Below are 15,520 nucleotides of genomic sequence, written 5' to 3'. Positions count from 1 at the left end.
TTAAGCTAAAGAAGATGATAATTTGAAAATATCTATAATTGCAAAAAACAAACTTTATCTTGACAGTAACCCTTGTCTCCAGTGTGGACTTTATAGGAGGAAACCGTTAATTAATTTTGTTCTTTTAGTTAAAATTTCATAAAAAAATGCATTTAGTAGTAAACGCCAGAGATATCCTTGATCCATTCCAAGTAGCTAGTGACTCGAGTAAAGACAGCAGGAAAACCTGTCTCGCAACCTGTAGCAGAAACATATGACATAACCCCAACCTGTTGTTTGTTACTTAGCAGTACCAGAGGACCGCCTGAGTCCCCTGTGCAAGGGGATCTCCTTCTGGGTGTTTCAACGCATATGGTTGTTGGGACTACGTTCCGGAAGAATATCTTACACGTGTCATAGTCTATAATTTCAAAGTCCGCGTACTGCAGATTGTTGGTACCGATGCGACTTGAGTCAGAGGTCTTGCCCCAACCTGCGATGACAGCATTCTCTCCATCAAAGGTGGAGTGACTGGTGGCAATTGGAGGCAACACTACCTTCTTGATGAAGTCGTTGAACTCAACATTGGGTGTTTTGATCAAACAGATGTCGTTCTCGCGTTGGGGATAATGAAAATCATTATGTGGGTGGAAATTGCTGCTATCAATAGTTAGAGTGAGTCTGCGGTTATTAAGGTCGGTGGTCCCGAATATTACGTTCACGGATCTCAGACTTGGCAAGTAAATACATAGAAAGTACATAAGTCAAGTCAGATTTCACATCAAATCAATCCATGTAGGATAGCTACTTACTTGTAAGTGCAGTGAGCAGTAGTCAGAACCCACTGATTAGAAATGATGGAGCCACCGCACAATTCTTTGAAAATATTATCGATAAATCGGAGTTGCGGGTTTATACTTGTCGAAGGCAGAGACGAAGGCAAAAACTAGAGCCAGAACTAGGAGCACTTTCATGTTGATCGCTTGTCGTATTACTACTAAATTTACATTGTGTCGTTTATTTACTCTTTAATGAAGTCTTATCAGTTACCCTTCCTTTTGTCTACAGAACAAAACGATGGTCGTCTTTGCAATATTTAACCAATAAGAATTAATACTTATGATATTCAGAGAAAAGCGGATAAGAATTTGATAACTCAAACTGTAATTTATGTACTGAAATTTGTGGTACGTGTATAATTTAATATGAAATTTACTATTACAAGTTTATTTACACATACTGTATTTTATATTATTTGTCCATATGAAATATTTTTAATGAAATAACTTCTACATTTACCAACTTCAAGAAACAAATATCTGCAAAAATGGTCAAAAAAGGGTATTAAAGTATTTGTGTAAGTTCTATACATAAATCTAATAATTCATGTACTTTAGAAAACAGCCAATAAGATAGCAAATTGCAACTGTGTAGCAAACACTAAACTCATATACATACTTTTTCTAAGAAATTAAATCTATTATAGAACACTAAACCTAATTATATTGTTACGAGCACTAATTAATGGGACCTATTACTATAAACTATTTTTATAACAAGTAATACTTACGTTCGCTGTATTGTCAATGTTTTCCTATTATTTCGATAATTAGCAAAAGGGAATTGCAAAAAAATTTCGACTTTAGTTTTACATACAGAAACCTACATTCCAAATGTGAATATCAAGGATCATAGAGTTTCGAAATTCACGTTCATATAGACAACCATGTATTTTTAGGGTCGGAAAACATTGATCCTTTTTTAAATTTTTAATGGTCGCCAAGTATAAAGCGAGACAATGATACGTCATTAAAAAACCGGATATATAGTACATACATACAAATGTGATTAAATGCATAGTCATGATCATGTCTGGACAGTTTTTCCCTTTCATTAAGCACTCTCATTGTTTTTCAATTTTCCTTTATTGCATCTGCATCTTTTGTCTCCTATTGCAAGTTCTCCCCATAGCCAATTTAATTACTCCACGCATTTTCACAATTTTTCGCAGCTTTCGTGATTTATCTTAATTTATGAGAGGGAAAAAGGGCAGAGAGAAGAAAGTAAATTGTAATTTATGCAGGTGAAATGTCCAAGTCAGGTGCGAATGCCATTTTCGCAACTTTTTGTCAGCTTGTAAAAGCTGTCTGCTTGGCTGAGGGGGGAAGAGGGAGAGACGCAGCACTGAGGTGGCAAAAGTCACTTAAAAAAATTATTTAATTATGTAATAAAGTTTCTCTTGACGTCAACATATAGCGTACAGTTTGACAGCAAAAATTAATTATGAACCTCAAGTGTCTTGTTTTATCTGTGCGCTTTAAAATTGTCCCTGAAAAATTAAAACAACTTGAATTTATTTATTTATTCCTTTTATGTAAATTCTTTAGGAATATCTAAGTAGACTGCCAGGTTAATCTGCAGCCAAAGAGACAAGGGTAAACATTTTTCAGGACCTCTTCCCGTCCTGTATGGCACCTAATCCACTTGTCATCCCAATGACCCCTTGTTAACGCACTAATCTAAGAGATTTGTTTAGCATATTTTCAGACTGAGACAAAGCCAGAGCTCAACTCATCTCACTTCAGTTTAGTAGAGTGCAAGGTATAAAGAATATCCCATGTCAACATTAATTAGGGTCCAACATAATTCACATCTAATTCGTAGCAGAATTTCAGCCTCCTCCATTCGTCTGTCCTGTTGTCCCCAAATCTCCGCATTAACATATGGGACACATTCAGGCACTGCAAATGGACCCCTGGGTCAGCTTGACATTTTTATTAATTTTTTTTTCCATTTTATATTTTGAGAAAAATGTAAAGCTTGTCTCACAATTAAAATGTCATCATTAGGGAGCAGAGATAGACAAAGGAACAGGCAGCTCATGGCGCAATTGAAATAAAAAGAATAATCAATGCGTAGAATTAAAGACGATGATGCTTAAACCATGTCCAAAAAAATGTCTAAATATTTAAAACTCCAAATTCTAATTCTAAATTATTGTTTGTTTTTAATTAATCTGTTCAGTTGTTTCAACATAAACATTTTGATATCAATTTTACTTAAATAACAATAAGTAATATGCACATTTTTATTAAAACATTTTTCCATTTTCCGTCCCATATACATTAAATTTAATACAATGTATTATGCTAAAGAATTGATTTTACTAAATTAATGTATATTTATATGTTTTCCATTCAAATGTTCGCTACAAAATTTCATGGTATTTAAAATGTATTTTTATGTTATTCATTTCAATCATTGTTATTTTATATATTAATGTCTGCTATTTTTTCGACTACAAAGAAATTTATGGAACATAAACATTTTCACATTAAATTAAACAATTTTGTGTGTAGTATGCAAATTGTTTCATTCTTTTCTTATTTCTCCCAGTCTCTCTCTCTTATTCTTTTCTGGCATTACTCATAGTTTGGTGCTCTTCCATTATCTAGAGCGAGGCGCAAATGTAAACATCTTAATAATAATGAAAAAATGTCACATTCTGCTTATAATTTTAAGCCGATTTAAAAACTGGCGCCAGTTGGGGCTTCAATGTGGCGTGGGTTGCCAGACTGTTAGACTGTCAGAATATTCAGACAGTGCACAACAATAGATTTCCAGATGGAACGACAGCTATCAAGCTGGACAGTTGGTTGGCTCCTTGTCAAAAGCTGCCCCAACTTATCCGCTTACTTACAATTCACTGAGTTTGACTTGGCAGCTGAGACGAGCTCAAATCTCTGTCGCGATTTTGATGAGCGAAATAAGCAAATTTGATTAGAGCATGATAAAGAACGAGAAGCATCACAATGTAATGGAAAGAGAGGGGGAGAGAGAGAGCGAGAGAAGTGCTTTCCATTTGGCAATTCATTGCGGAGCAGTTTGTCAAAGGCATCATCGATGATGTTGCAGCTGCCACCGTTCCCAGACACTTTTCACACATTAGTTTGCCACAAGTGGAGTGAAGGACGACCCCCGAAACCCGTGTCTGAAACCCCAATGCGATTGCGACATGCCAAGTGTGCATTAGTGCTCTTTGAGACAGAAACAGAGACAAGGGAATGGAAAGGAATGGAATGGAATGGAGAGGCCAACCATAAATAATGGTACTCACTCGGTGAGCAGCTGGAGCCCAGACAATGGAGCATGGCCATTACCGTTTGTTGTACCAACATCCTTAGCCGCTTTGCCTTTGGCTTTAACACAATTTGATATATGGCCAGGCATTGATTTCGCCTGCCCAGCAAAATCTCTCACAATATGCGAATATGCGATATAATGTCCAATTAAATTCTAAAAAGCAAAAACACACAAAATATAAAAAAAAAAATGAATAAGAAAACGACTGGCAAAGTGCAGGAAGTAACCAAGTTTGGTAGGTATAGGAGGAGGGCAAAGGGAATAGGAACTGCTTGCTTGCTACCAGATCTGACATACTTGCTTCGACTATCAAGTGCGCTTCTCCCTCATAAATTTATACAATTTCTTATTTATTTTATTGTACTATTTCTTGCACAAGGCTCAAGAATTGTGCATAAACTTTTCGCCAGCTTTTTTATGGCTTATCGGGCCTGTTACTGCCCTCCCCCGCCCCCCATTCCCGTCACGCCCCTTGGCCTGGTCAAATGCCTTGCATATTATTCCAATCTGAGCGGCTGAAAGCATAAATCTTGACTACAGGCGCCATAGATCATCACACAGCGTCGACTAAATCGTATGTCTTGGGGGGTACTCCTCCAGTTGTTGCCCCTGCTTCTACTCCCCCTTCTTCAACGATTACTTTTAGTGTGTAGGAGAGAGAGAGAGAGAAAACGTTGTGCACTGAATTGGATTATTAAAAAACAAACTTTATTTTCGTTAGGGGACTGAAATAGGTGTGAACAAAGAGGTAGCACTTGAAAGTATCTCAATGCGTTCTCGAGGAAAGCTTTAAAAATAATGGGAAAGATAATGAAAAATTTGTTTAAATTAAAAAATTGTAAAGATTTTATAGTATTTACTTATTTAAAATTTTAAAGACTGCAAAATTAAAGCTAGCTAAAAAAAGTTAAAAAAAAACTCGCTGTCTGAGATATAATTAACGTATTTTATTTCTATATTTGTCTTATTTCCTAGATATTTTTATTATTCAAATCTGATTGATTTTAAATAAGAAAACTTTTTTAAAAAGTGAGGTGTATTAGAGCAAATTGTCGAGTTTTTCAAGTGTGCAGCATACGTTTTTCGCAATTTTAGTTTGCATAATCTTTGGCTGCATCTTCATCATCAGTCAACATGTTAAAAAGGAAAATCTTCACATCAGAGTACACGTCTCTCTCTCTGTATGCTGCCCGGTTACATCCAGGCAATTAAAAACTTTTGAACAACTTTAATCAACAAATTTCCCAGCAAACAGATGCACCAAGATCCGGCTCTGACTACGGTTCTGGCCCTGACTCTGGGACTGGCTCTGCAGAAAAATGTGCGTGCATGGCCCAAAATGTTTGTTGCAGACCTTTGGCACTGTTCACTTCCCTTACTCCTCCTCATGCTTCCCTCTTTCGGGTGTCGTCCTCAACGTTTCTGCATTTCATTTCACACATGAGCAACTGCCACTGGCACCTGGTGCGAAATGGCATGTGCAGAGGGGAGTTGGTGTATACAGGTGGAAAAAGCTACATTTTCAGCCAGGAATTCATATGTAACCCTGGGTAACTCGACCCAACTAACTGCTCTTAAGTAGCAAAAAGCCATCACGAGTCAAAAATTGTAGTCAACTGGCAAATTAAGTTGAATTGCTCAGCAACCCCGCGACACCCTCACTTCCCACTCCATCACTCAACTGCTCCGGGTATTAGCATATTTTTTTTGCAATATGTTTACAAAAATAGAAAAGAAAAATGCGAAAAAAAAAAACGAAGGCGAAAAGCTGAAATTTAATTTGCGTTAGGCGCATGCGCAACTTGACTTGAAAGTTGTATGTTTAATGCTGTTGTATCTGCAACTTGAATTGCCGCTTGCCATGTTGCAAGTTGCCCCGTGTTCCATGTTCTTCTTACACTCCACAGCAGCAGCAGCAGCAGCAGTAGCAACAACTTCCTCATTTGCCGTAACATTTTAATTATGCGCCCCGTTAGAGGTTTATTCTTCATCGTTGTTGCTGTTGTTGCGATTGTTGTTGTTCTTGTCGTCGTTAAATGAAAGCTCGTAAATTGCAGGCGCAAATAAATTTGTTTGAAATGTGTTCCAGGCGTGTCCTCCTCTCGTCATCAACCTGATGTTGATCCAAATGAGGGGTTTAATAGCATGTAACTCTCGCATAACCGTTGATTTTACACTTAGGGCTGCATTAACTATTCATTTACACAGCAATTTATCGATATGCATCGGTATTTGATGAGTCTTATTAAAATTATCTCAATTTCAAATCTATTTCAGCTTTCTTTTGTTTTGTAGTTGCTTGCAATTTGATAGATCTATTGATTTAATGATTTAAATTGTCAGTTATGCCAACGATTTGAATCACAATAGTGGTTAATTTACCCAGCCCTGTAAATTGCATCCAAAGATGCCAACTGCAGTGTTGCACCCGCAACTCGTGGCTGGCGGCTGAAGGCAACGACTTGTCTCGGCTGTCTGGCAACTTTGCCATAGGTTAACTCAGCTCCAGGCAATGCTGCCACTCACAACAGTCAGTGGCAGATGCAGCTACATAGACGCGGACAGAGAAAGAGACCAGGGCCAGTCCTCATCCTAATACTTCCTTCCCATTCCTTCCCCTCCCTTCCCATACTATTCCCGCAGACTCAGTTCGTGGCCAGGTACGTGGAGTAAGACCAAAAACCGCTTGTCAATCGCTTGGTCAACTCCAGCGTGCCACGTTTTCCTCTACTCGTACACAATCAGCGATATTTTCTTTACTTGTATTTATACCCTGTGCAAAAAAAAACTCGGAGGTAGGGTATAAGAGTCCAACATTATTTATTGTATATTATAACTTGTTGCTTAATAAAATTTTAAATGAATTTCCTATGAGTAAAAACATTAATTTACAAGATATGTAGAGCTTTCCTGCCATTCTTTTATTTAATTATGTTTGGTAAACAAAACAGGAATTGTATTATTTCCACATTTATTTATATTTTTATTAATTCACCCCAGAATTTATATGCAGAAATATCTGTTAATAAACCAAACAATTCATTAGAAATAAAAACAAATGAGAAAGGCTATAGTCGACAACCCGACTACTTATTTCAATACATATAAAAGTACTTTAAAGAAAGTACTTGTATTACTTTGAAAACATAAATTCGGCATAACTGCTTTTCTACTTGTCCGATCTTTATGCGATTCAGTGGGATAATAGAAAATTGTAATATATAACAGTGATTACCATAAAAAACGTATAATCTTTAAAACTGTGTGTGTAGAGGTTTTTCGCAATTTAAAACAAACTTGATCAGAGTGAGGTATATAGAAATCTGTGTGCCAAACTTGGTTATTCTATCTCTTATATTCACTGAGATCCTTGTGTTCATACAGTCGGACGGACGGCTTTCGCAATTAGCTGAGGTGGAAGGGGCCGTAACAAAAATTTTAAACAAACTTGACCTGGTCCAACACCCTTGGGATCTGCGTGTAAAAGTTTGGTATCTCTATCTCTTATAGTCTCTATATCGACTTGGATGTTGATGCTGATCAAGAATATATATACTTTATAGGGTCGGAAATGTCTTCTTCTCCCTGTTACATACATTCCAACGAACACAATGTACCCTCTTACTAATTTTTTAAGTATCGCGTACAATTATAATTAATTATTTTTATTATTATTATTTTTTTTTTTTGAAAAGCCCAAATTTATTAAAGAAATCTCAGCATGATATTATAGAAATTTCCTTAAGAATCGATTGTAACAAGTTAAATTCTTCAGTGCTTTTACAGAGTATCCCTTAGTCTATCAGCGCTTGATTACCCGTTGGCTTTGGCTCTGTCTTTGTCGTTTTCCAGCGCTCGTTGCGCTGTTGTCTAGATCGAAGGCTGTCGATAATGTCGCCAGTTCTTTTGCCAGTTCCTCTTGGCGAGAGTTCTTAACAGTTCTGTGGGCCTTTTGGCACCGTCGCTTGTTTCATTAAAAATGATTGATTGTCAATTAATTGAAGTTTGCCGATATGTTAATAATCAAACTGGCAATTATACGCATTAATCTAGCGGCAACGCTCCAACGGCCCCTCAACATAATTTCAAATTCGATTTAATTTTCCATTTCAATTAATTGATTTATTTCTTCAATACGCTTGATGACTTTTGCGCTCGTTTGTTTGATAATAAACAAAAATATTTGTAAATTTATTTGGTTTGTTTCCTTTCGGCATTCAATAAAGACAACATTGACTTTTATTATACAAATATAATACGCATAATCAATGTGAGACAATTTAATTTGTACATTAAATAAAAATGTTTTCATTTTCATATCATATTAGAGTTTAAAACACAAAAACCAAAGAGATTTCAGGAAGCATAACTATAAGTTTAAATAATATTAGCTGAAAGATAAATTGTTTGAGTTAAAATTTGATTAGCTTAAAATTGTGTGCTGCCACTTTGAGTGATTGTGAATTTAATCTGGGACAGCTTTAGTAAAATTCAAGTACAAGCTTTCAGTCAGCCAGCAATTCTGGCTCTTATTTTTCGGCTAAGAAAAACATAAAACTTAAACATTTTATGTGATGAAAAGTTTCGGCGGCAACAAATTTTTCACACGCGTAAACAAAGTGGCCTTCGTCTCAAAGACTTTGTCTACGGTCTATGGTCTGTTGTCTACCTGGGCCCCAGGTCGGGACCAGGTATTAACGACTAGCAGACTGAGTCGGGAACTTAGCCAAGCCACAGACAAACATGTCGAAGCGACAACAACAACAATAACAACGACATAAACAACAGCGACCAACTGAGCTTGCAAATTGTGTCGTGTCATGTAAAAGAGTTTTTCTTTTTCTTAAAGTTTTTGTAAATAGCAAAAAAAAAGTTTCTTTTTATTTTTTGAAGCGCGGCCTTTTTATGTTTTTCACACTCTTTGTGGAGAGTACAGCGAAGAGGTGTGGGGGGAGTCTTGGAGTAGGGCACTTAGAATACAGAGTAGAAAAAACCAAAACATGTAAACGAACACCCAAAGTACTCCGCCAGCTCTCCAAGTTAGTTTAGACTTAAGTCTAGGCGGTTCCACAAAGATATTATGAATATTTTCAAAGACGCTGCTCTGGGAAATTCTAAATGTGGGGCTTCTTCTGCTGTGAGTAATATGAGATAGTTGAAAGTAGGTAAGACAATGTAATGATGAGAGGGGAGGGCACTTGTGTGGTTGTTAACAGGTTATAGGGTTAAGTTGTGATTATAAGACAGTTGAAAATGTAGAATAAAAGAGACAAATTGAGTTGTGATTCATATATTATATTTAAATATAAGTCAAATTAAATTACAGGTAATGATAATGATACTGATGTAACTACAACAAAATATCCCAGTTAAAACATAAAATTAAAAATTAGTAATAAATCTCAAACTTTATCATAGTCACTAATTAGATACATATTTTATTTCTTATTGCAGGTATGTAAACTGATGTTCTCCTAATGAATACGATTGTGCACTTAGCTAAGTAAGTTCAACAATCCATTGACAGTCATATGAGTAGTTATATAAATGCATTTTATTGAACTCATCTGCTAATTTACACCAATTAAGCAGGTTTATCGCTTTATATGTACTATGTGCCTATATATACATTTATATATATATATCCGCATTGTAATTGCCAGTTCATCGGCCATCAATTTAACATCAATATGCACTTTGAGCCACTTAAGCCGACATACAGAAAGAGTTAGCAAGAGACACAGAGAGAGAGAGAGAGAGTGAGAGGGACTTACTCTGAGTTGAAACTCTTGAAATGATTGCAAATAGAGCCAATTAATTCTATGGCTGTTTGTCGTTGTTGCCGTTGCTGATTAACCCAGCAACATCGCCGGCTTATGGAATTTATTTAAAATCGCATATGGAGATAATGGAAAGCGCTTTACAATCCTCAACGCCAGTTGTAAATCCTGCCGGCAAGTTACTCCGCTCTTAGTTGGTAGCTCCAGCTCTATAATTATGCCATAAAGTAAATTTATTTTATTTTATTGTTTGCCCGCCGGGAAGGCGTTTTCCTGTGTCTCATATGCTCTTACTTTGGGGTAACATGCTTTTGTCACGCAATGTAATCGCATAAAAACGTTGTATAAATAAATATTTTCGTATAAGTAAGCAACAAGTCGGTTATAGGAAAAGTAAACCACTTTTAAACTGACGTAGAATTGATGATAGAAAATTTAACCACTGGGTGGAAAGTTAAGCTTAAACTCATTTCAAAATGCTACAGTAAATGTTAAAAGTTCATTTTTGTGTACGGAAATCTACTCCCATTTCTGTTTTTTTCCAACTTTTATATAATTATAATTATTATATTACACTTTATTTTATACTTAAAATCTGTCTTGCAGTGTATTTCATCTTCTACTATCCGAAAATACTTAAAATTTATAGTTTATGGCACCCCAGTACCATATAAATGTATTTAATTGTGGTTATTTAAGGAAACACCGTTCTGACCAAGGTTTGTCCCTTGGTTTGGGGCCTAACAAGAGATAGTTAATGAAACCGGTTGAGTCTTGTGTGGCAGAAGACGCAACCAGACCAAAAATCCGAGCAATGTAAATATTATCTTTTGCCACACATTTGGTGTGCTGCAAGTTGAGAATTGAATTGAATCGGAATCTTGTCTCTTCTCTACGGTTAACATGTGAAGCACGGCGCTTCGGATGGCAACACGCTTCTCGATGGCTCCACGCACTATTTTTCCTAAGCAACTCGAAGCTTTAGCTTGCCACACTTGAATTCATTCTGTGGCACTTGAGACTGGTTTCTCCAAATGCCACTCGAGGCTGCCTGTCAAGTGCCTCGGCAATACCGCGTCAATAGGCATCGCAATGACTTGTGCAAAATATACCCAAAAAAAAAAAGAATAATAAGAATGAAAAAATATTATAAAGAATTGAAAGAAATACTCTTATGCCACGCCAAGAAGTCATAATTATTGCCAGTCAACTATTTGACTCGACTTTAAGTGCCAGACGGCTCATAAATTTACATACAGATAAAAAAAACCAGTATTGAATTGAATGGGGAATTATAGACTAGGTAGTTACCCTCTAAATTAAGCATCTACAGTCGATTACAGGGTAACAAATACTTATTATATATAATTTCTTCAAATGAGGATTTTATGTACAGAAAAGTTATCATTGATATTTAAATCTATACATTTATGTAAATACTTTATACTCTTTATAAAATGGTTACAGAGTATCTAAGTTCGCATTTTTTTTTGTATTAATTGTGGATAAATAAACTTGACAATTGATACTAATTGGGGAGAGTTTCATAAATACCCTTTAGTGCTTTGCAAACTGCCCTGTAGAACTAGCATAAAGAGTATTCAAGGGACTCTCTCTCTCTCTCTTCGTTTAGTCGCGATCTGTGACTGTAGATCTAAGATCAATTGACAAGGAATAATACCGTATTACATATTTCTACTGTAACTTACCTTTGACTATCTTATACCCGTTTCTCCACTGATTACTGGGTATTAAAGTGCTTTATTTTCAAGCTGGCGATCAGTGACTGAATTTTCAGCTTTATCAAACTGACATTTGGATTGTCACCTGGCCATTAAGTATTTGGAAATGTGGTTCTCTAGTCGTTTATCTGGACGTCATCTTGCTTTAATAACTGAATAACTTTTTTACAGAGAATTTTTGGCAATTGAAAACTTGAGAAATAGAATTTACAACTTGCAAATATCATAAAATTGAAATTAGGTCGCTTAAAACTGAGTTTATTGTAAGAATATAAAAGTAATTTCAGCTTAGAGACTTTACAATAAGGTTCACATAAGTCCAAGTTATTCGAAATTCTTTCTTAAAAAATTTGCGAGTATTTTAACAACTCATGTGAGGCACATAAACAGCATTAAACGTTGCTAAAAAGAATAAAAAAATGCTTAAAAATAATTCCTAGAATAGGTCAAACTATTAAAACTGCCAGCTAAGCGAGCTTTACCAAGAATTTGTGTGGTTTGAGCCAAAAGTAGAGGCTCAGTTTCTTTTACTCCACACAAAGGCGACAATAAATCATATTTTGAGCATTTTGAAAGTGCGTTTCATATTACTGCAAATCGTAACATGTGGCACATGTGGCACACGAGTGTGTGGCAATTTAAGGCGGGGCCAATTAAGCCACGTCCAGTATGGGGAAGTTGAAGCTGTAGCAGCTACAATATAACAGCTGCTGTAAATCATAAACAGACTCCACCAGGTTGTGCTGTGTTGTGTGTGAAAATATCTGATAGATACTTGTACTTGTGCGTGGCAAGTGTGGCAAGTTAAGCATACATAAATTAACATTAATAAACCGGCATAAATAAACTATAAAAACTTATAAATAATTTTCAAAATGGACAACTCACATAAATCATTGTTAATGAATGCTTCTCCGAGGGCAGCTGCAAAGGTTGAACCCTTTTTTAAGTGTAGGAAACTTGTTTGTGCGTGTCGTGCAAGATGCCACACATACATGCAACATATGCAGATGCAACTTGCAACGAACAACTTGTCATTTGTTATGTTAAGTTTGCAGTCGTCGTCATTCATTTGCTTGCTGTTGATCTTAAATTGAGATACATTTTAGCAGTTGCTGTTGCAGTGTTGAAGTTGCTATGTTGCTGTTGTTATGTTGCTGTTGCTGTTGCCGAGCTGTAAATTCATAAGACGCCAAAAGTTTTTGGCAAAGTGTTGACTTCAATATGTTTTGGCAACACTTGCATAACAACAACAACTGGAGTCTGCAACTCCGATTCCGATTCCCACTTCGACTGCAGACTTTGTCTCCAGTGCGTGCCACAGCATGTTGCTGTTGCTGTTGTTGTTGTTATTGCTGGTGTTGTCTGTGTACCGTTAAATGCAACGTTTAGATACAAATGCATAGATAACAAATTGTTGTACAACTCCACGCAGCGAGCCGTAAAAACGTTAAAAGCAAAACAAAATCGCAGCCTTGCCCCACCGCGTTGCATTTTGCGATTTTCCTTTTGGTGTGAAAAATTGGCCAAGCCTTGCTTTTGGCCTGTCTCTGAGACGGCACCCCTCTTCCCCCTTACCGCTCCTAGCTATCCCGTATTCTATCCTCCAGTATCTGCACTTGTCCATCAGTCGCGTCGCTGACTTTGTGTAGTTTTTCTTCTGCGGAAATTTGTTTCAACTTGCGGCAGTCTTGTGCTTCAATTTTATTTTTTGAGCGACATTTTGACGCTTGGCTTTTCAAGTGCAGTTCGGTGTAGGTTTCACTTCAGACACTTGTCTGACTCTTGATTGAAGTGATCCAGAATGCTGGCCGATATTGTAACTGTTATACAGATAGCGAATTGATTGACTGACTGACTTTCTGACTTTTGATTGAAATTCAACCCATTCCTCTGTGTAGACTTGGCATTGCGAAAGACTGCATCGATTTCCATACGAAATGTCATCGCGTGACCTTTTGATTAATACCCTTGCTCTGCCAGAATATAAAGTATACGACTCTTGGTCCCAAACTCCCAAGTTGAGATTTAAATAGGAATTTATACAACAAATCTTTATACATAATTCTGCTAAATTCAGAGTAAAGTCCAGGCATAATATCTTTATTATTTATTGGGATATCTATATGAAACACACACATACATACTAAGTATATTATTTGATATATTATACATCATATTATATTTTATGGCCAACTTTTTCTTATTTAATGATATTTTAAGAAAATTGAAGAAAAACTTTATATATTATTTTTAGAGGAATTTACTTAGCATTTACATTTAATTACAATAAAAAATGTCTGATTTCTTAACTTATTTGATGCAGAATTTCCCACACACTTTAATTGGCAATTGTGTCTTGCCTTTTTTGTGCATCTGCAATTGTCTTGAGTAAGAGTAAAACATTATCTAACTGCGTTATCTATTCATAAGTCCAATGCGCAATCCAATCCAAGTGTACAGAGAATGACTTATGACCCTACACATGCATTTTTTACATGCCTCACTAAGCCAATCATGCAAATTTCGTCAAAGCCATGTCTAAATGGCCTTGTATGGCAAACTTATTGTCCCTATCAGGTAAGCTGTGGCAGTGGCAACACTCTGTGGCAGCAACAACACCACCAGTAGCAGTCGGAGTAGTCTCTCTCCGACTGTCTGTCTGTCTCTCTGTCCATCTGACTGGGAAGCCAAAATTTTCACAAAATGTTACGTTTGGCAGGCGGAAACGTTGTGAGCCGGAATCCCAGCTGCGACTTTAGGAAAAGGAAGAGGGAGAAAGGAGAGGGAGTAGCAGGAGCAGGACTTGGACATAGCACACATGCAGAATACAAGCAACAACAACGACGACGACAACATCGAGTCAACACACACACACATATGGTAAAAAGCAATAGCCTGGCCAACAATAGATGAAACAGAATAACAACAACAGCGACAACGGCAACAACAACAACAACAACAACAGTAGCAGCAAAAGCTCTGTGAACAGCCGTTGACCATTGGCTGACATTTGAGCCATGTTGTCAACGTCTGTTGTTGCCTTGTATATGCATCCATTATGGCTGTTTGTTACACCCGTGCAGTGGCTCACAGAGCTCACTCACTTGGCTGGAACCACGCTCAGGTCCAGATTCAGTTGCCCACTCTTTAACTCTTTGCCCAAAATCATTTTGCTTGCCTCTCCACTTTTCTCTTCCGTCTCATTTTGTCTCGTTTCATTGGAATTCACTATTGCTTTGGCATTGTCTAAGGTTTTCTACTTCTTTTAATACCGTTTTTATACCCTGGTAGAGCGCATCATATTTTTGTCACAAAACTTGTAGCGTATTATTGATTTTAACCATAAACTATTTCATGGTTTCACAAATATTTAATATGTTAAGGTGCATAATGATTTTAATAATAATAATTTTTGGGCATAAAATCTACACAAATAGTAAAAAATTCACATCAAACTGCACAACTCTTAATACAACAAGAAAATATGTGGGTTATGGTAAAATTTAAAATAAAATTAGTTTCGTGGTGTTTGTGGTATAACATTCAATTGACTATTTAATTAACAATCACATTGATTAGGTCTGAAGAAATTAATTCAAATATTTTAATTTATATTTTATTAACTAAAGAAATATTTTCATCGTATTGGTTGAAAATTTTAAAAATTGTAAAAAATTCTCTTTTGTTTTGCGGGATAGTTTAACAATTGAATTTTACTTTATACTATTTTGTAAATTAACAGTTGCCTGCAAGGGTATTTAATATTCGGCACATTGAAGACTACTTTTCTTGCGTGCTTTTCCTTTTTTTCTTTTGCTGCGTATCCAGCATTTCCATCTTTTTAGCATTTTTGCATATGCTTACATCACTTAG

The 15,520-nt window shown here is 36.3% G+C and overlaps 2 protein-coding genes across 2 annotated transcripts in view; one reads left to right on the top strand and one right to left on the bottom strand.

Annotated features, from left to right (window-relative positions):
- LOC117789283 (frizzled) overlaps positions 1 to 15,520 on the top strand; it is a 109,290-nt gene that overhangs the window by 72,702 nt on the left and 21,068 nt on the right. The gene's annotated exons all lie outside the window — the stretch shown is intronic.
- LOC117786623 (serine protease 3-like) lies at positions 110 to 14,816 on the bottom strand. The gene is made up of 3 exons (XM_034624960.1): positions 14,752 to 14,816; positions 792 to 896; positions 110 to 711 (listed from the first exon to the last, which is right to left on the bottom strand). Exons 1-3 carry the CDS (start codon positions 14,814 to 14,816, stop codon positions 153 to 155), a joined length of 729 nt encoding a protein of 242 aa, XP_034480851.1. The 3' UTR covers positions 110 to 152.

This window comes from Drosophila innubila, assembly GCF_004354385.1.
Source record: "Drosophila innubila isolate TH190305 chromosome 3L unlocalized genomic scaffold, UK_Dinn_1.0 0_D_3L, whole genome shotgun sequence".
Classification (NCBI taxonomy): Eukaryota; Metazoa; Arthropoda; class Insecta; order Diptera; family Drosophilidae; genus Drosophila; species Drosophila innubila.
Note: the sequence above shows the minus strand (reverse complement) of the source record. Positions and strands in the feature narration are given on the sequence as shown.